The 21,535-nt window shown below is 46.5% G+C and overlaps 1 protein-coding gene across 1 annotated transcript in view; it reads left to right on the top strand.

Annotated features, from left to right (window-relative positions):
* The window catches only part of LOC110515882 (thrombospondin type-1 domain-containing protein 7A), a 105,643-nt gene that overhangs the window by 78,812 nt on the left and 5,296 nt on the right, over positions 1 to 21,535 (top strand). The window contains exons 18-24 of the mRNA XM_036973360.1: positions 740 to 881; positions 4,214 to 4,329; positions 5,002 to 5,119; positions 7,446 to 7,591; positions 10,175 to 10,349; positions 10,758 to 10,931; positions 21,398 to 21,493. Of these exons, the coding sequence (XP_036829255.1) occupies positions 740 to 881; positions 4,214 to 4,329; positions 5,002 to 5,119; positions 7,446 to 7,591; positions 10,175 to 10,349; positions 10,758 to 10,931; positions 21,398 to 21,493 (967 nt within the window). The remainder of the gene's footprint in view (positions 1 to 739; positions 882 to 4,213; positions 4,330 to 5,001; positions 5,120 to 7,445; positions 7,592 to 10,174; positions 10,350 to 10,757; positions 10,932 to 21,397; positions 21,494 to 21,535) is intronic.

Raw genomic sequence — 21,535 nt, 5'->3', positions numbered from 1 at the left:
ATGTATGAAATATTACTGAATATAATCAAAGTCCAGTAGTTAACCGCAGTAAGGGGTCCATTCCTCCCCCTCTGACACATTTCATTGGTTGTAAAAAAAAGAGCGATTGAACTGTTTCGACGTCACCTGCTGTTTTCCTGAAAAGGCACCAGCCATTGTTAATCACACCCCGTTCTCTTGAAGTGCTTGACATGCTGACTTCCCACAATTCCAATCTCAACATGGAGTCTTGCCGGTACCATGTTTAATTCATGACGAATAAAACATTCCAGCGATGTTATTCCAGAGGCAGTGTTTTTCGAATATCTATTCGAGAAGCATCCTCAACGTTTTTCCGCAAAATTCCTAGGAATTCCATATTCCAGGAATGCCAGTAGAGAGGATATGGAAAAGTTGGCAGCCCTGGGAATTGGGAATGGCATGACATCAAAACATGGAATGTTAATCCACTTTTATTTAAGACAATTAAGTGTGGAGAAAAAACTAGGAAATAATCCAGAAGCCTTCAAATTCACACAGTTGAATCGACTTTCATGTTCAATAAATGTGGACATCATGGCGACAAGGCCTCTCCATTGAAAAGGGGCTTAGTTCCAGTTCAGTGATCTGTCTACGTAGACTTCTTATGACTTGCTGCAATATGGATTTGTAAATCATTTACGCTATAACAAAAATACACAACCCTCCCCCTTTTTGCTCAACCCCTCCATGTTGATGTGAAATTGTGCCTACTTTTCAGCCATGCAGTTACAACAACAGCAGGAAACGGACAGCTTACGCCATCCGGTCACCTGGAGCAGGGAGACAATGTCCCGACACCACAGAGAAGGAGCCATGTAGTCTGAACCTGAACTGCTTTCACTATTTCTACAACATCACAGGTAAAAAAAATAAAAAATGAATCGCAGAACATCTCACTTTGACATCTTCCATCTAGTTTGTCTATAAGTAGCTACTTTCCCTCATCAGTGGCTATCTACTTACACTGTTACTTAAAGGCCCAATGCTGCTGTTTTTACCTCAATATCAACTCATTTCTGGGTAACAATTAAGTACCTTACTGTGACTGTTTTCAATCAAAATGGTCAAAAAGAAACAAAAATAGCTTCTTAGCGTGAGCAATTTCTTGATCTATTAACTTATTTTCTGCCTGGTGACTGCATCCTACCAAAACAAGCAGAAATTTCAGCTCTTACACTAAAAGGGCATTATCATAATTTTCACAATTTTTATAGTATTATTCCAAGTTCATAGTGTGGAAATATATACAAAACCCTGGGAAATCATGTTATTGACCTCACTGGGCCTTTGAAGTGTTCTAATTTTACTCATACTGAAATAACTTTACCCAACTAATGCAGTTTAAAAAATCTATATACACACTATAAGGTTATGTATTCATTTTGCACACTCTTGGTGCAGCATACTCTTATCTAGTGCTACTCCAAAACGACTTGGTCCAATTAAACGGCAGCCTTTTTTGGTGGCTCCTCTGTGATTCCAGAGATGTGTAGTGTTATCTTCAATATTGTAGCTCTCTCTCCCTCTCTCCTCTCTCTGTCTGTTGCTCACTTCACTGCTAATCTGTAGCGCTCTGCTCCCAGCGTCACCCAGGCCTTTCAGGGCCACACAGTAACTATGTAAATACAATACCAGTAGAGATCATTACTGGAAATGCTCTATTTCATGTTGCCAGGATCCATCTTGCCTTTGCCTTTGCTTGTCTGAATCGTTCTCTCTCTCTCTCTCTCTCTCACTCTCTCTCTCCACAATCTCCCGCTTCCACTCCTCCGAGTGCCACAAAGCTTTGCAGCAGGAGTTGAGCACTTAAAACGGCCGCTAAAAACAGCCACTCATCTTTGTCAGTGTTGCAGGCGTTTGAGTGATCCCCGGGCCCCTCAGTGGTAGACATGCTTCCTGGCTTAACTAGAGCCACATGGTTATTTGATTGTGGTTCTGGGATTCCAACTTCTCTGGATTCACACGATATGTGTCACGTTCTGACCTTAGTTCTTTTGTTATGTCTTTGTTTTAGTATGGTCAGGGCGTGAGTTGGGTGGGTTGTCGATGTTAGTTTTTCTATGATTTGCTATTTCTGTGTTTGGCCTGGTATGGTTCTCAATCAGAGGCAGCTGTCAATCATTGTCCCTGATTGAGAACCATATTTAAGGAGCCTGTTTTCTATTGTGTTTCGTGGGTGATTATTTTCTGTTCTGTATTTCACCGGTCAGGACTGTTTCGTTTCGTTCTCGCTGTTTTTATTTGTGTTCATATAATAAATACAATATGGACACTTACCACGCTGCGCATTGGTCCTCCGATCCTTCTTACTACTCCTCCTCATAAGAGAAGGACGAGAATCGTTACAATATGCTTCACTTCAGAGGATTGTTTATGTAAATACTTTACTATTTATATTTTTGATAACTTTTACTTCACTACATTCCTAAAGAAAATGATAAACCTTTTACTCCATACAATGTCCCTGACACCCAAAAGTACTCCTTAGATTTTGAATGCTTAGCAGGACAGGAAAATGGTCCAATTCACACACTTATCAAGAGAACATCCCTGGTCATCTCTACTGCCTCTGATCTTGCAGACTCACTAAACACAAATGCTTTATTTGTAAATGGCGTCTGAGTGTTGGAGTGTTGGAGTGTGCCCCTGGCTATCCATAAATAACATTTAAAAATAATACAAAATTGTGCCATTTGGTTTGCTTAATATAATATACTTTTACTTTTGATACTTAAGTATATTTAAAACCAAATACTTTTAAACTTTCACTCAAGTAGTATTTAACTGTGTGACTTTTTACTTGAGTCATATTCTATTAAGGTATCTTTACTTTTACGCAAGTCTGACAATTCCACCACTTCTCTTGAAATAGGCGTGGGCGTTTCTCTTGATCTTTTTATGTGCTCCTCCCTCATATGCCCTAGTTTAGCTGTCAAAAGCATGGCAGAGCAGGTGTTACAAGCGGTCATGACTCTGTTCAGTTAATGAGCTCAAGTGTTAGAGGTGTTCCCAATGCGTCTGTTGCCAAACTAATCAACTGCCATCAAACTCAACTGAGTACATATCCTATCTTTAGAAAATGGCCTGGGGTTGGAACTGCCTAAAACAGGCTTTGACATCAAATGTACCCTTTGCCTAATGATTGAAGCTTTGCAAGTGTATCTCCTGTCCAGTTCGGGGCAATGATGTATATAAACACTAGATTGCAAATGCTGTGTATTGGCCAATGAGAGGCTTTGAAGCCACCGGTCGGACATATTGGTACTCCCCAGAAGAATGAGTCTTCCATAGGAATAAATGGAAGTCTTTACAGTATTTCAATTTAATGTTTCAAGGACAAAATTACATGTATTTAAGAATTTTAATATTGTAGTGTGGACAGCAACAAAATGTTATTTTATATTTACTTATAATTATTTCTATGTTTAGCTCACATAATATCATTTCAAAGTATGCATTAAGGTGTCTGTAATATAATAAACTTGGTAAAAACAAATGCATGCATTAAAATGAATAAAATGTATTTCTATAGCTTATTTTTTACAATGGTGGGGGAGTAGTAAAATGTAGCAGCGGTGGCTTCAAATCAGTGCCCCCCTGTTAGCCATCTAGTATATATATAAATCATTGGTTCGGGCCCTACGGTACACTGAGAATAGAAAACATTTTAGAACACCTGGTCTTTCCATGACATAGACTGACCAGGTGAAAGCTATAATCCCTTATTGATTCCACTTGTTCACTCCACTTCAAGCAGTGTAGATGAAGGGGAGTAGACAGGTTAAAGAAGGATTATCAAGCCTTGAGACAATTGAGAAATGGATTGTTTTATGTGTGCCATTCAGAGGGTGAATGGGCAAGACCAAAAAAAATATGCCCTTGAACAGGGTACTGTAGTAGGTGCCAAACACACCGGTGTGTGTATCAAGAACAGTCAACCACCCAAAGGACATCCAGCCAACTTGGCACAGCTGTGGGAAGCATTGGAGTAGACATGGGCCAGCATCCCTGTGGAACGTTTGGACACCTTGTAGAATCCATGCCCTGACGAATTGAGGCTGTTCTGAGGGCAAAAGGGAGTGCAACTCAATATTAGGAACGTGTTCCTAATGTTTAGTATACTCAGTGTATGTTTGTGAGTTTGTCTTGAATTTGAGTGTGATTTTCATACTGGTCTGCCTTTTCCCCTCAGACTGGAGCACATGTCAGCTAAGTGCCAATGCTGTGTGTGGGAATGGCATCAAGACGCGGATGCTGGATTGTGTACGCAGCGACAGCAAGTCTATCGACCTCAAGTTCTGTAAGGAGGTGAGATCCTCTTAAATGCTCTATCCCCAACTCCCGATTACAATCCTAGCTCTCATTCAGGTCCACTATGATGAAAGTCAATACTGAGTCAATGCTAGTGATACCGAAATTGGACCGTTTCCAGAGTAACTGAACCATCTGTACTGTCAATAGTTTGAAGTTGTGTGTCCTTGGAGTATTACTAATTCAGCGCAGCAGAGCAGCAATAACGTAATATATTATCTCTTTGGATCAGTATCAGCCACAAGTGATTCTAGGCAAATAAAATGACAGGCATATACAGCATCTCCATAAAACATACAGAAGTGTTTACACATGAGGATTGCGGTAGCCCCATCAGATTCAACTCAGTTTATTCAGAATCCATTCAGACTCTCTCAAATTGTACCCTGCAGGCTGCAGTGGAGAAACTAAACTCACTGCTATTGAACCCATGGCCCAGTTGCAGTCCGGCTCAATCAGGGATAATAGGGTTTATACAAGCCGGGTGCCCATCTTGTGCCAGAACAGAACCAGCGGCTCCTGAGAATTATAGGCTATTTACCTAGGGGTCAGACAGAAGTAAGAAGTAATGGGTCTGGGCTGGCTGTAGCAGTTTGTTGCAAAACGCCACTATGATAGGTGTTGTGACTGATACTGTAACTGAGTGATAATGATCCCGCTCTTTCGTAGCTGAGCCTGGAGAGGAAGTGGCAGATGAACATTTCCTGTGTGGTGGAGTGTCCCGTCAACTGCCAGCTGTCTGATTGGTCGGCCTGGTCGGAATGCTCGCACATGTGTGGATTGGATGGTAAGACAGGTAGCCTAGTGGTTAGAGCATTGAGCCAGCAACCGAAGGTTTCCTCGATCAAATCCCCGAGGTGACAAGGTAAAAATCTGTCATTCTGCCCCTGAACAAGGCAGTTAACCCACTGTTCCCCGGTAGGCCGTCATTGTAAATGAGAATTTGTTCTTAACTGACTTGCCTAGTTAAATAAAGGTAAAAAAATTTTTTTTTTATATATATACTCCTATATCTTTTTACTGTCAATGGCTCCTAGGTAAACGTCTGAGATGATCAAGAAGAATTGAAGGACACTTAATGGGTTAACTTCTCCCGAGGGTCATAAAACCACACTCATCTTGGTGGTTATATGAATATTGTTTACATAAGGACCATTTGATTTGATATTCTCTTCAAGCTAATATCACAAAATATCTCAGGCAGCCAGGGTTTGGAAAAAAAAAACAAAGATTACAAACGAGACAAGCGGCATGAAGCACGGCCATACAGTATCTTCAAATCTCACTCTGTTTCCTTCAACCTTACGCAATAGAATGCACACCTTCCTACGTTCGCTGTGCTGTCAACCCATGTTTAAATCAACAGCTCCTCTACACTGTCAGATTAGCAACGATCACGGGGATCTCCGTCTGCGCAAAATCACACAAGAATCGCAGGATTGCTCTTTGGACTGAGAGAGATTGCATCATACGTCGCCCTGTAAAGTGACTGCTCTGTCCTTTGTTGTTTGTTTGTTGTACGGCATCAGACAATTGATTCTGTCCTATTATGTCTGTCTGCTAGCGGCCCTGTGGGAAGCCCTTTGAAGTAACAACCAGCCTGTAGCCTCTAGCACCTGCAGCTAAATCACAGGCAAGAGATAAGTGTTTTAAGAGTGGCTAAAGGTGCAATGGGGATCCTCACCTGATCTATAGAGGATGTTCTGTTGGCTAGAACAGGATGTGAGGTAGTATTATGTCTGATGGAGAATGTTGTAATTTACTGTCTGATCAGTGTAGCAGGTGTTCTTTGTTGTTTGGTTGAGAGAGAGGATTGCTGGCTCTGTGTTGGAAAATGAGCTGTTAAATGTGACCAATTGCAAAACAGAGATGGAGAAAGGGGTTTGAAAGACTATGTGGCATGGAAGCAGTGAGAGGAATTTATACGAGAGGGGTGGAAAGAGAGGAATGAATGCGAGGTGGACATTGAGTCTGCAAACTTGAAGTACCAGTGTGTTACAGCAAATCACAATCCGTGTGTGTGTGTGTGTGTGTGTGTGTGTGTGTGTTAGCTCACTTATTAATACCTATACTTTATCTGAGATGATGCACTCTTAGTACAACTACTGTATACATCACATTGCAAAGCCTTGAGAATCAAGAAGGCTTACGAAATGCTCAAACTGCAGCACACCCGATCCATTACCCACGAGAGACTTCACCACCTCATATGGTCCTGTACTGCTGTTATATAAAAGGAAGGCAGTAGTTGGCCGAACAGAAAGGAAAAGTCATTTTGCTCAAGTGGAAGAGTGGAAGTAGAGAGGTAATCAATATGGCTGGAGGACAGAACAGTGTAGCAGGCTTTTTCAAGAGCTGCCTTTGTCAAGCAGTTAGGGACGACTGATACAGTAACCTATAAATAACGCAGTAACACACACGCAAAGACGCACAGGAGTACACACGAATGCACACATACATAACTACACACAATAACTGTTTGTAGGCCTATACTGTAATTACATTTCCTTGCCAATTGAATTGAATGCACTGAATGGTGAATGGCCTGACATTAAGACAATGGATGAACTTTAGCAGACTCCATTCAAAAGAAAGGAAAATAATACAGGAGGGAACAACACATCGTTGACTTGCGTTTGTCTAGACGGAGATCCCTGCTGTGTTTGGTTTGTAGCCCCGACCTCGTGCATCTCCCTATTCAGACATCAGTCATATGTTCATGTGAATCACAGTCAAAGCATTCTTTCTGAATCAAATAGTCCCCATGTCTGCAGACTTTCTACATTTCTTTGGGTAGATGTGATACTGTAACTACTACAGATTTAGAATCTTCATTTGAGTCAGTTTAGCTACAACAAGAAAATAATCCTCACAAACAGGAAATGTGAATTATTATCTGGATTATAATTCATGGACATTTTTTTAAGTGTTTCATAAAGGGAAAATCAAGTGAAATTGACATCAGGAGCCTTTTAAACCTCAAATGCACTACACTGCATTGCAGGAAAGTTCTCCTGCATCAGGGTGATCAAATTAAGATCCTACATCTGTACAAGACTAATTGTCCAGTGAGTGTTTCACATTAATGATGTCACTGCATTTTTGTGTTCCAGGGCGGATGTGGCGTAGCAGGGTGGTGGTGCAGGGGTCCCAGGGAGACGGGCGTCCCTGTCCCTCTCAGCTGGAGCAGTGGAAACCTTGTCCTGTCAGACCCTGTTACAGGTGGCAGTACAGCCCCTGGTCTGAGTGCAGGGTGGAGGTAGGCTACACCACACACAGTCTTATTCTCCCTGGTCTGAGTGCAGAGTGGAGGTAGGCTACACCACACACTGTCTTATTCTCCCTGGTCTGAGTGCAGAGTGGAGGTAGGCTACACCACACACAGTCTTATTCTCCCTGGTCTGAGTGCAGAGTGGAGGTAGACTACACCACACACAGTCTTATTCTCCCTGGTCTGAGTGCAGAGTGGAGGTAGACTACACCACACACAGTCTTATTCTCCCTGGTCTGAGTGCAGAGTGGAGGTAGACTACACCACACACAGTCTTATTCTCCCTGGTCTGAGTGCAGAGTGGAGGTAGGCTACACCACACACTGTCTTATTCTCCCTGGTCTGAGTGCAGAGTGGAGGTAGACTACACCACACACTGTCTTATTCTCCCTGGTCTGAGTGCAGAGTGGAGGTAGGCTACACCACACACAGTCTTATTCTCCCTGGTCTGAGTGCAGAGTGGAGGTAGGCTACACCACACATTGTCTTATTCTCCCTGGTCTGAGTGCAGAGTGGAGGTAGGCTACACCACACACTGTCTTATTCTCCCTGGTCTGAGTGCAGAGTGGAGGTAGACTACACCACACACTGTCTTATTCTCCCTGGTCTGAGTGCAGAGTGGAGGTAGACTACACCACACACTGTCTTATTCTCCCTGGTCTTAGTGCAGAGTGGAGGTAGGCTACACCACACACAGTCTTATTCTCCCTGGTCTGAGTGCAGAGTGGAGGTAGGCTACACCACACATTGTCTTATTCTCCCTGGTCTGAGTGCAGAGTGGAGGTAGGCTACACCACACACTGTCTTATTCTCCCTGGTCTGAGTGCAGAGTGGAGGTAGACTACACCACACACTGTCTTATTCTCCCTGGTCTGAGTGCAGAGTGGAGGTAGGCTACACCACACACAGTCTTATTCCCCCTGGTCTGAGTACAGAGTGGAGGTAGACTACACCACACACAGTCTTATTCTCCCTGGTCTGAGTGCAGAGTGGAGGTAGACTACACCACACACAGTCTTATTCTCCCTGGTCTGAGTGCAGAGTGGAGGTAGACTACACCACACACAGTCTTATTCTCCCTGGTCTGAGTGCAGAGTGGAGGTAGGCTACACCACGCAGTCTTATTCTCCCTGGTCTGAGTGCAGAGTGGAGGTAGGCTACACCACACACAGTCTTATTCTCCCTGGTCTGAGTGCAGAGTGGAGGTAGGCTACACCACACATTGTCTTATTCTCCCTGGTCTGAGTGCAGAGTGGAGGTAGGCTACACCACGCAGTCTTATTCTCCCTGGTCTGAGTGCAGAGTGGAGGTAGGCTACACCACGCAGTCTTATTCTCCCTGGTCTGAGTGCAGGGTGGAGGTAGGCTACACCACACACAGTCTTATTCTCCCTGGTCTGAGTGCAGAGTGGAGGTAGGCTACACCACACATTGTCTTATTCTCCCTGGTCTGAGTGCAGAGTGGAGGTAGACTACACCACACACTGTCTTATTCTCCCTGGTCTGAGTGCAGAGTGGAGGTAGGCTACACCACACACTGTCTTATTCTCCCTGGTCTGAGTGCCGGGTGGAGGTAGGCTACACCACACACTGTCTTATTCTCCCTGGTCTGAGTGCAGAGTGGAGGTAGGCTACACCACACACTGTCTTATTCTCCCTGGTCTGAGTGCAGAGTGGAGGTAGGCTACACCACACACTGTCTTATTCTCCCTGGTCTGAGTGCAGAGTGGAGGTAGGCTACACCACACACTGTCTTATTCTCCCTGGTCTGAGTGCAGAGTGGAGGTAGGCTACACCACACACTGTCTTATTCTCCCTGGTCTGAGTGCCGGGTGGAGGTAGGCTACACCACACACTGTCTTATTCTCCCTGGTCTCAGTGCAGAGTGGAGGTAGGCTACACCACACACTGTCTTATTCTCCCTGGTCTGAGTGCAGAGTGGAGGTAGGCTACACCACACACTGTCTTATTCTCCCTGGTCTGAGTGCAGAGTGGAGGTAGACTACACCACACACTGTCTTATTCTCCCTGGTCTGAGTGCAGAGTGGAGGTAGGCTACACCACACACTGTCTTATTCTCCCTGGTCTGAGTGCAGAGTGGAGGTAGGCTACACCACACACTGTCTTATTCTCCCTGGTCTGAGTGCAGAGTGGAGGTAGGCTACACCACACACTGTCTTATTCTCCCTGGTCTGAGTGCAGAGTGGAGGTAGGCTACACCACACACTGTCTTATTCTCCCTGGTCTGAGTGCAGAGTGGAGGTAGGCTACACCACACACTGTCTTATTCTCCCTGGTCTGAGTGCAGAGTGGAGGTAGGCTACACCACACACTGTCTTATTCTCCCTGGTCTGAGTGCAGAGTGGAGGTAGGCTACACCACACACTGTCTTATTCTCCCTGGTCTGAGTGCAGAGTGGAGGTAGGCTACACCACACACTGTCTTATTCTCTCTTTGACCCTTTTACTCAGTTAACACATACAGAGGACATGATCTGACTTTTCCATGTGTGTGTGCGTGTGCGTGTGTGTGTGTGTGTGCGTGCTTCTATGTGTGTGTCTGTCTCCCCCAGGAGGTGGTATGTGGAGCGGGACTTCGCTACCGGAACCTGTCGTGCGTGGTGTCTGACGGCTCCAGAGAGGGAGAGGGTAGCATGGTGGAGGAGGAGCTGTGTGGGGGTCTGGAGCTGGCTGTCAACAGAGACAAACTGATCATACTGAAGGAGACCTGTGTTCTGCCCTGTCCAGGTAACCAACCAGCTAACTGTATACAGCGCTCCTGTCTTATGGAGGTGTGCTGTTACTTATATTGTGCATCGTGGTACAGTGTGGGTGGTAGCATAGATCTAGATGAAGCTTATTCCTGTACAAAAACAGCATCGAGAAAAAAACACTGTGAATTCATAGCATATCCTTTTGATGCAGATATACACATACAATACATCAACAACAATCTGCTTTGAACTCTAATAGACGTTCTTCAACCCCGAGAGATTAATAAGCCTGACTTGGTTAGCTTTAGTTGTGTTTCTTGCTTTGTTGTCTTTTCTCTAGGCATATCACTCCAAATGGAACAAAGAGGCTAACAACAGTGTGTGTGTCTCTCTCTCTCTCTTCTCTCTTCTCTCTTCTCTCTTCTCTCTCTCCTCTCTGTAGGTGAATGCTACCTGATGGAGTGGTCTGACTGGAGCCCGTGTCTGAGTGTGTGTGCCAAAGGGGCCGGCGTGGACTTTGGATCTGTCCAGGTGCGCTCGCGAGCCGTCATGGCCCAGGAGCCTGAGAATGTCCAGCTGTGTCCTGACCAGGACTGGGAGTCCCGACCCTGTATTGGTGAGAATGGGAAAACAAGGTTGTATTCATTAGGGCACACAAGCTAAATGTTTTGAAATTGGACAATTAAGGTAGTCCTTTCCCGCTTCAGTCTGTGTTCAGTCTGTTTTCTTCCATTTGGTGCCTAATGAGGAATTGATTTTACCAGGTCAAAATATAGCGAAACAAATTCCTCATGTTTCTATACGGTACTAGCATGGTCCCTCAGGCATCTTATTCATGTTGGACTAGACTACAGCATACAGTGTTATGTGAATCCCCAACCCCCCACTGCGTTCCCCTGGGTTCTGGTTGTGGAGTTCCTCGTTTTCTCACCCACTGCTGTGGCCGCCCCACAGCAGCCATCGCTGGGATGACCTGGTTTATAAGCATCACTATGGGCCCATGAGGGAGAGGGGATGGGGTGGCCCGGCGCTATTTAAGAAGGAGAGGAAGGGGAGACAGGGGGAGATAGAGTGGGAAGGAGCGAGACATTGGATGGAGAGGAAAAACAGGAGAGAGAGGAGTGAAAGAGAGGGGAGAGGAAGCAATATGGGGAATAGAAAGAGAGAGGGAGAGGACGCAATATGGGGAATAGAGAGAGAGAGGGAGAGGACGCAATATGGGGAATAGAGAGAGAGAGGGAGAGGAAGAAATATGGGGAATAGAGAGGGAGAGGAAGCAATATGGGGAATAGAGAGAGGGAGAGGAAGCAATATGGGGAATAGAGAGAGGGAGAGGAAGCAATATGGGGAATAGAGAGGGAGAGGAAGCAATATGGGGAATAGAGAAAGAGGGGAGAGGAAACAATATGGGGAATAGAGAGAGAGAGGGAGAGGAAGCAATATGGGGAATAGAGAGAGAGAGGGAGAGGAAGAAATATGGGGAATAGAGAGGGAGAGGAAGCAATATGGGGAATAGAGAGAGAGAGGGAGAGGAAACAATATGGGGAATAGAGAAAGAGGGGAGAGGAAACAATATGGGGAATAGAGAGAGAGAGGGAGAGGAAGCAATATGGGGAATAGAGAGAGGGAGAGGAAGCAATATGGGGAATAGAGAGAGAGAGGAAGAGGAAGCAATATGGGGAATAGAGAGAGAGAGGGAGAGGAAGCAATATGGGGAATAGAGAGAGAGAGGGAGAGGAAGCAATATGGGGAATAGAGAGAGAGAGGGAGAGGAAGCAATATGGGGAATAGAGAGAGAGAGGGAGAGGAAGCAATATGGGGAATAGAGAGAGAGAGGGAGAGGAAGCAATATGGGGAATAGAGAGAGAGAGGGAGAGGAAGCAATATGGGGAATAGAGAGAGAGAGGAGAGGAAGCAATATGGGGAATAGAGAGAGAGAGGGAGAGGAAGCAATATGGGGAATAGAGAGAGAGAGGGAGAGGAAGCAATATGGGGAATAGAGAGAGAGAGGGAGAGGAAGCAATATGGGGAATAGAGAGAGAGAGGGAGAGGAAGCAATATGGGGAATAGAGAGAGAGGGAGAGGAAGCAATATGGGGAATAGAGAGAGAGAGGGAGAGGAAGCAATATGGGGAATAGAGAGAGAGAGGGAGAGGACGCAATATGGGGAATAGAGAGAGAGAGGGAGAGGAAGCAATATGGGGAATAGAGAGAGAGAGGGAGAGGAAGCAATATGGGGAATAGAGAGAGAGAGGGAGATGAAGCAATATGGGGAATAGAGAGGGAGAAAGGGAGGAAGCAATATGGGGAATAGAGAGGGAGAGGAAGCAATATGGGGAATAGAGAGAGAGGGAGAGGAAGCAATATGGGGAATAGAGAGAGAGGGGAGAGGAAGCAATATGGGGAATAGAGAGAGAGGGGAGAGGAAGCAATATGGGGAATAGAGAGAGGGGGGGAGAGGAAGCAATATGGGGAATAGAGAGAGGGAGAGGAAGCAATATGGGGAATAGAGAGAGAGGGGGAGAGGAAGCAATATGGGGAATAGAGAGAGAGAGGGAGAGGAAGCAATATGGGGAATAGAGAGAGAGAGGGAGAGGAAGCAATATGGGGAATAGAGAGAGAGAGGGAGAGGACGCAATATGGGGAATAGAGAGAGAGACGGAGAGGAAGCAATATGGGGAATAGAGAGAGAGAGGGAGAGGAAGCAATATGGGGAATAGAGAGAGAGAGGGAGATGAAGCAATATGGGGAATAGAGAGGGAGAAAGGGAGGAGGCAATATGGGGAATAGAGAGAGAGAGGGAGAGGAAGCAATATGGGGAATAGAGAGAGAGGGAGAGGAAGCAATATGGGGAATATAGAGAGAGGGGAGAGGAAGCAATATGGGGAATAGAGAGAGGGGGGGGAGAGGAAGCAATATGGGGAATAGAGAGAGAGAGGGAGAGGAAGCAATATGGGGAATAGAGAGAGAGAGGGAGAGGAAGCAATATGGGGAATAGAGAGAGAGAGGGAGATGAAGCAATGTGGGGAATAGAGAGGGAGAAAGGGAGGAAGCAATATGGGGAATAGAGAGAGAGAGGGAGAGGAAGCAATATGGGGAATAGAGAGAGAGAGGGAGAGGAAGCAATATGGGGAATAGAGAGAGAGAGGGAGAGGAAGCAATATGGGGAATAGAGAGAGAGAGGGAGAGGAAGCAATATGGGGAATAGAGAGAGAGAGGGAGAGGACGCAATATGGGGAATAGAGAGAGAGAGGGAGAGGAAGCAATATGGGGAATAGAGAGAGAGAGGGAGAGGAAGCAATATGGGGAATAGAGAGAGAGAGAGGGAGAGGAAGCAATATGGGGAATAGAGAGAGAGAGGGAGAGGAAGCAATATGGGGAATAGAGAGAGAGAGGGAGAGGACGCAATATGGGGAATAGAGAGAGAGAGGGAGAGGAAGCAATATGGGGAATAGAGAGAGAGAGGGAGAGGAAGCAATCTGAGGAATAGAGAGAGAGGGAGATGAAGCAATATGGGGAATAGAGAGGGAGAAAGGGAGGAAGCAATATGGGGAATAGAGAGGGAGAGGAAGCAATATGGGGAATAGAGAGAGAGGGAGAGGAAGCAATATGGGGAATAGAGAGAGAGGGGAGAGGAAGCAATATGGGGAATAGAGAGAGAGGGGAGAGGAAGCAATATGGGGAATAGAGAGAGGGGGGAGAGGAAGCAAAATGGGGAATAGAGAGAGAGAGGGAGAGGAAGCAATATGGGGAATAGAGAGAGAGGGGGAGAGGAAGCAATATGGGGAATAGAGAGAGAGAGGGAGAGGAAGCAATATGGGGAATAGAGAGAGAGAGGGAGAGGAAGCAATATGGGGAATAGAGAGAGAGAGGGAGAGGACGCAATATGGGGAATAGAGAGAGAGAGGGAGAGGAAGCAATATGGGGAATAGAGAGAGAGGGGAGAGGAAGCAATATGGGGAATAGAGAGAGGGGGGGAGAGGAAGCAATATGGGGAATAGAGAGAGAGAGGGAGAGGAAGCAATATGGGGAATAGAGAGAGGGAGAGGAAGCAATATGGGGAATAGAGAGAGAGGGAGAGGAAGCAATATGGGGAATAGAGAGAGAGAGGGAGAGGAAGCAATATGGGGAATAGAGAGAGAGAGGGAGAGGAAGCAATATGGGGAATAGAGAGAGAGAGGGAGAGGACGCAATATGGGGAATAGAGAGAGAGAGGGAGAGGAAGCAATATGGGGAATAGAGAGAGAGTGGAAGAGGAAGCAATATGGGGAATAGAGAGAGAGGGAGAGGAAGCAATATGGGGAATAGAGAGAGAGAGGGGAGAGGAAGCAATATGGGGAATAGAGAGAGAGGGGAGAGGAAGCAATATGGGGAATAGAGAGAGGGGGGGAGAGGAAGCAATATGGGGAATAGAGAGAGAGAGGGAGAGGAAGCAATATGGGGAATAGAGAGAGAGAGGGAGAGGAAGCAATATGGGGAATAGAGAGAGAGGGAGAGGAAGCAATATGGGGAATAGAGAGAGAGAGGGAGAGGAAGCAATATGGGGAATAGAGAGAGAGAGGGAGAGGACGCAATATGGGGAATAGAGAGAGAGAGGGAGAGGAAGCAATATGGGGAATAGAGAGAGAGAGGGAGAGGAAGCAATATGGGGAATAGAGAGAGAGAGGGAGATGAAGCAATATGGGGAATAGAGAGGGAGAAAGGGAGGAAGCAATATGGGGAATAGAGAGGGAGAGGAAGCAATATGGGGAATAGAGAGAGAGGGAGAGGAAGCAATATGGGGAATAGAGAGAGAGGGGAGAGGAAGCAATATGGGGAATAGAGAGAGAGGGGAGAGGAAGCAATATGGGGAATAGAGAGAGGGGGGGAGAGGAAGCAATATGGGGAATAGAGAGAGGGAGAGGAAGCAATATGGGGAATAGAGAGAGAGGGGGAGAGGAAGCAATATGGGGAATAGAGAGAGAGAGGGAGAGGAAGCAATATGGGGAATAGAGAGAGAGAGGGAGAGGAAGCAATATGGGGAATAGAGAGAGAGAGGGAGAGGACGCAATATGGGGAATAGAGAGAGAGAGGGAGAGGAAGCAATATGGGGAATAGAGAGAGAGAGGGAGAGGAAGCAATATGGGGAATAGAGAGAGAGAGGGAGATGAAGCAATATGGGGAATAGAGAGGGAGAAAGGGAGGAGGCAATATGGGGAATAGAGAGAGAGAGGGAGAGGAAGCAATATGGGGAATAGAGAGAGAGGGAGAGGAAGCAATATGGGGAATATAGAGAGAGGGGAGAGGAAGCAATATGGGGAATAGAGAGAGGGGGGGGAGAGGAAGCAATATGGGGAATAGAGAGAGAGAGGGAGAGGAAGCAATATGGGGAATAGAGAGAGAGAGGGAGAGGAAGCAATATGGGGAATAGAGAGAGAGAGGGAGATGAAGCAATGTGGGGAATAGAGAGGGAGAAAGGGAGGAAGCAATATGGGGAATAGAGAGAGAGAGGGAGAGGAAGCAATATGGGGAATAGAGAGAGAGAGGGAGAGGAAGCAATATGGGGAATAGAGAGAGAGAGGGAGAGGAAGCAATATGGGGAATAGAGAGAGAGAGGGAGAGGAAGCAATATGGGGAATAGAGAGAGAGAGGGAGAGGACGCAATATGGGGAATAGAGAGAGAGAGGGAGAGGAAGCAATATGGGGAATAGAGAGAGAGAGGGAGAGGAAGCAATATGGGGAATAGAGAGAGAGAGAGGGAGAGGAAGCAATATGGGGAATAGAGAGAGAGAGGGAGAGGAAGCAATATGGGGAATAGAGAGAGAGAGGGAGAGGACGCAATATGGGGAATAGAGAGAGAGAGGGAGAGGAAGCAATATGGGGAATAGAGAGAGAGAGGGAGAGGAAGCAATCTGAGGAATAGAGAGAGAGGGAGATGAAGCAATATGGGGAATAGAGAGGGAGAAAGGGAGGAAGCAATATGGGGAATAGAGAGGGAGAGGAAGCAATATGGGGAATAGAGAGAGAGGGAGAGGAAGCAATATGGGGAATAGAGAGAGAGGGGAGAGGAAGCAATATGGGGAATAGAGAGAGAGGGGAGAGGAAGCAATATGGGGAATAGAGAGAGGGGGGAGAGGAAGCAAAATGGGGAATAGAGAGAGAGAGGGAGAGGAAGCAATATGGGGAATAGAGAGAGAGGGGGAGAGGAAGCAATATGGGGAATAGAGAGAGAGAGGGAGAGGAAGCAATATGGGGAATAGAGAGAGAGAGGGAGAGGAAGCAATATGGGGAATAGAGAGAGAGAGGGAGAGGACGCAATATGGGGAATAGAGAGAGAGAGGGAGAGGAAGCAATATGGGGAATAGAGAGAGAGGGGAGAGGAAGCAATATGGGGAATAGAGAGAGGGGGGAGAGGAAGCAATATGGGGAATAGAGAGAGAGAGGGAGAGGAAGCAATATGGGGAATAGAGAGAGGGAGAGGAAGCAATATGGGGAATAGAGAGAGAGGGAGAGGAAGCAATATGGGGAATAGAGAGAGAGAGGGAGAGGAAGCAATATGGGGAATAGAGAGAGAGAGGGAGAGGAAGCAATATGGGGAATAGAGAGAGAGAGGGAGAGGACGCAATATGGGGAATAGAGAGAGAGAGGGAGAGGAAGCAATATGGGGAATAGAGAGAGAGTGGAAGAGGAAGCAATATGGGGAATAGAGAGAGAGGGAGAGGAAGCAATATGGGGAATAGAGAGAGAGAGGGGAGAGGAAGCAATATGGGGAATAGAGAGAGAGGGGAGAGGAAGCAATATGGGGAATAGAGAGAGGGGGGGAGAGGAAGCAATATGGGGAATAGAGAGAGAGAGGGAGAGGAAGCAATATGGGGAATAGAGAGAGAGGGGAGAGGAAGCAATATGGGGAATATAGAGAGAGAGGGAGAGGAAGCAATATGGGGAATAGAGAGAGAGAGGGAGAGGAGGCAATATGGGGAATAGAGAGAGAGGGAGCGGAAGCAATATGGGGAATAGAGAGAGAGGGAGAGGAAGCAATATGGGGAATAGAGAGAGAGGGAAGAGGAAGCAATATGGGGAATAGAGAGAGAGGGGAGAGGAAGCAATATTGGGAATAGAGAGAGAGTGGAAGAGGAAGCAATATGGGGAATAGAGAGAGAGGGAGAGGAAGCAATATGGGGAATAGAGAGAGAGAGGGGAGAGGAAGCAATATGGGGAATAGAGAGAGAGGGGAGAGGAAGCAATATGGGGAATAGAGAGAGGGGGGGCGAGGAAGCAATATGGGGAATAGAGAGGGAGAGGAAGCAATATGGGGAATAGAGAGAGAGGGGAGAGGAAGCAATATGGGGAATATAGAGAGAGAGGGAGAGGAAGCAATATGGGGAATAGAGAGAGAGAAGGAGAGGAGGCAATATGGGGAATAGAGAGAGAGGGAGCGGAAGCAATATGGGGAATAGAGAGAGAGGGAGAGGAAGCAATATGGGGAATAGAGAGGGAGAGGAAGCAATATGGGGAATAGAGAGAGAGGGAAGAGGAAGCAATATGGGGAATAGAGAGAGAGGGGAGAGGAAGCAATATTGGGAATAGAGAGAGAGAGGGAGAGGAAGCAATATGGGGAATAGAGAGAGGGAGAGGAGGCAATATGGGGAATAGAGAGAGAGGGAGAGGAAGCAATATGGGGAATAGAGAGAGAGATGGAGAGGACGCAATATGAGGAATAGAGAGAGAGAGGGAGAGGAAGCAATATGGGGAATAGAGAGAGAGAGGGAGAGGAAGCAATATGGGGAATAGAGAGGAAGAGGAAGCAATATGGGGAATAGAGAGAGAGAGGGAAAGGAAGCATTATGGGGAATAGAGAGAGAGAGAGAGGGGAGAGGAAGCAATATGGGGAATAGAGAGAGAGAGAGAGGGAGAGGAAGCAATATGGGGAATAGAGAGAGAGAGGAGAGGAAACAATATGGGGAATAGAGAGAGAGAGGGAGAGGAAGCAATATGGGGAATAGAGAGAGAGGGAGAGGAAGCAATATGGGGAATAGAGAGAGAGAGGGAGAGGAAGAGATATGGGGAATAGAGAGAGAGGGAGAGGAAGCAATATGGGGAATAGAGAGAGAGAGGGGAGAGGAAGCAATATGGGGAATAGAGAGAGAGAGGGAGAGGACGCAATATGGGGAATAGAGAGAGAGAGGGAGATGAAGCAATATGGGGAATAGAGAGGGAGAAAGGGAGGAAGCAATATGGGGAATAGAGAGAGAGAGGGAGAGGAAGCAATATGGGGAATAGAGAGAGAGGGAGAGGAAGCAATATGGGGAATAAAGAGAGAGGGGAGAGGAAGCAATATGGGGAATATAGAGAGAGGGGAGAGGAAGCAATATGGGGAATAGAGAGAGGGGGGAGAGGAAGCAATATGGGGAATAGAGAGAGAGAGGGAGAGGAAGCAATATGGGGAATAGAGAGAGAGAGGGAGATGAAGCAATATGGGGAATAGAGAGGGAGAAAGGGAGGAAGCAATATGGGGAATAGAGAGAGAGAGGGAGAGGAAGCAATATGGGGAATAGAGAGAGAGAGGGAGAGGAAGCAATATGGGGAATAGAGAGAGAGAGGGAGAGGAAGCAATATGGGGAATAGAGAGAGAGAGGGAGAGGAAGCAATATGGGGAATAGAGAGAGAGAGGGAGAGGACGCAATATGGGGAATAGAGAGAGAGAGGGAGAGGAAGCAATATGGGGAATAGAGAGAGAGAGGGAGAGGAAGCAATATGGGGAATAGAGAGAGAGGGAGAGGAAGCAATATGGGGAATAGAGAGAGAGAGGGGAGAGGAAGCAATATGGGGAATAGAGAGAGAGGGGAGAGGAAGCAATATGGGGAATAGAGAGAGGGGGGAGAAGAAGCAATATGGGGAATAGAGAGAGAGAGGGAGAGGAAGCAATATGGGGAATAGAGAGAGAGGGGAGAGGAAGCAATATGGGGAATATAGAGAGAGAGGGAGAGGAAGCAATATGGGGAATAGAGAGAGAGAGGGAGAGGAGGCAATATGGGGAATAGAGAGAGAGGGAGAGGAAGCAATATGGGGAATAGAGAGAGAGGGAGAGGAAGCAATATGGGGAATAGAGAGAGAAGGGAGAGGAAGCAATATGGGGAATAGAGAGAGAGGGGAGAGGAAGTAATATTGGGAATAGAGAGAGAGGGAGAGGAAGCAATATGGGGAATAGAGAGAGAGATGGAGAGGACGCAATATGAGGAATAGAGAGAGAGAGGGAGAGGAAGCAATATGGGGAATAGAGAGAGAGAGGGAGAGGAAGCAATATGGGGAATAGAGAGGAAGAGGAAGCAATATGGGGAATAGAGAGAGAGAGGGAAAGGAAGCAATATGGGGAATAGAGAGAGAGAGGGAGATGAAGCAATATGGGAATAGAGAGAGAGAGAGAGAGAGGGGAGAGGAAGCAATATGGGGAATAGAGAGAGAGAGAGGGGAGAGGACGCAATATGGGGAATAGAGAGAGAGAGAGGGGAGAGGAAACAATATGGGGAATAGAGAGAGAGAGGGAGAGGAAGCAATATGGGGAATAGAGAGAGAGAGGGGAGAGGAAGCAATATGGGGAATAGAGAGAGAGGGGAGAGGAAGCAATATTGGGAATAGAGAGAGAGAGGGGAGAGGAAGCAATATGGGGAATAGAGAGGGAGAGGAAGCAATATGGGGAATAGAGAGAGAGGGGAGAGGAAGCAATGTGGGGAATAGAGGGAGAGGAAGCAATATTGGGAATAGAGAGGGAGAGGAAGCAATATGGGGAATAGAGAGAGAGGGAGAGGAGGCAATATGGGGAATAGAGAGAGAGGGAGAGGAAGCAATATGGGGAATAGAGAGAGAGGGAGAGGACGCAATATGAGGAATAGAGAGAGAGAGGGAGAGGAAGCAAAATGGGGAATAGAGAGAGAGAGGGGAGAGGAAGCAATATGGGGAATAGAGAGAGAGGGAGAGGAAGCAATATGGGGAATAGAGAGAGAGAGGAAGCAATATGGGGAATAGAGAGAGAGAGGGAGAGGAAGCAATATGGGGAATAGAGAGAGAGGGGAGAGGAAGCAATATGGGGAATAGAGAGAGGGGGGAGAGGAAGCAATATGGGGAATAGAGAGAGAGAGGGAGAGGAAGCAATATGGGGAATAGAGAGAGAGGGGAGAGGAAGCAATATGGGGAATAGAGAGAGAGAGAGGGAGAGGACGCAATATGGGGAATAGAGAGAGAGAGGGATAGGAAGCAATATGGGGAATAGAGAGAGAGAGGGAGAGGAAGCAATATGGGGAATAGAGAGAGAGGGGAGAGGAAGCAATATGGGGAATAGAGAGAGAGAGGGGAGAGGAAGCAATATGGGGAATAGAGAGAGAGGGAGAGGAAGTAATATGGGGAATAGAGAGAGAGAGGGAGAGGAAGCAATATGGGGAATAGAGAGAGAGAGGGGAGAGGAAGCAATATGGGGAATAGAGAGAGAGAGAGGGAGAGGAAGCAATATGGGGAATAGAGAGAGAGAGAGAGAGGGGAGAGGAAGCAATATGGGGAATAGAGAGAGGGAGAGGAAGCAATATGGGGAATAGAGAGAGAGAGAGGGAGAGGAAGCAATATGGGGAATAGAGAGAGAGAGAGGGAGAGGAAGCAATATGGGGAATATAGAGAGAGAGAGGGAGAGGAAGAAAGAGAAACACCCCAGATCATTATACCCTGACAGATGACACTATAAAAATCTATTGTACTGATTGTAGCGATGATACTGTAGCCAGCGAGCACAGAGAGAAAAATCTAAATTTGTCAAGGTTAGATTGCTCATTTACGATTGAGTTGAATTGGTTTTGCAGGTGATTAGTTACAGAGGGCTCCCTAAAGAATATGGGTCACTAGGAGCACTGATGGAGATATTGACGAAACATTAACAGCATTCATGCATAGTCATCTAGCAAAAGCCTGAGCCTTTCATCCAGAATGTAAAAATCAAACCACACCCCTCTGTTCAATTAAGTTCTGTTTAATTCAGTAGAACTGATCTGAATTCAATTTGGCTCCGTTCTGTACCTGGCTTAATGGCTTATCGATATCATTATGTCTTGTGCTCTTACAGATGGGGAGTGTTTTGAGTACAAGTGGATGAGCAGCACGTGGTCAGGCTCCTCTCGTGTCACCTGGTGTCAGCGCTCTGATGGACTCAACGTCACAGGTAGGCGGCACTACTAAACCTTCAATGGTGCCTTATTGCACT

The sequence above is a fragment of the Oncorhynchus mykiss genome, chromosome 3 (assembly GCF_013265735.2).
Source record: "Oncorhynchus mykiss isolate Arlee chromosome 3, USDA_OmykA_1.1, whole genome shotgun sequence".
Taxonomy (NCBI): Eukaryota; Metazoa; Chordata; class Actinopteri; order Salmoniformes; family Salmonidae; genus Oncorhynchus; species Oncorhynchus mykiss.
This window is presented reverse-complemented; position numbering and strand designations above follow the sequence as displayed.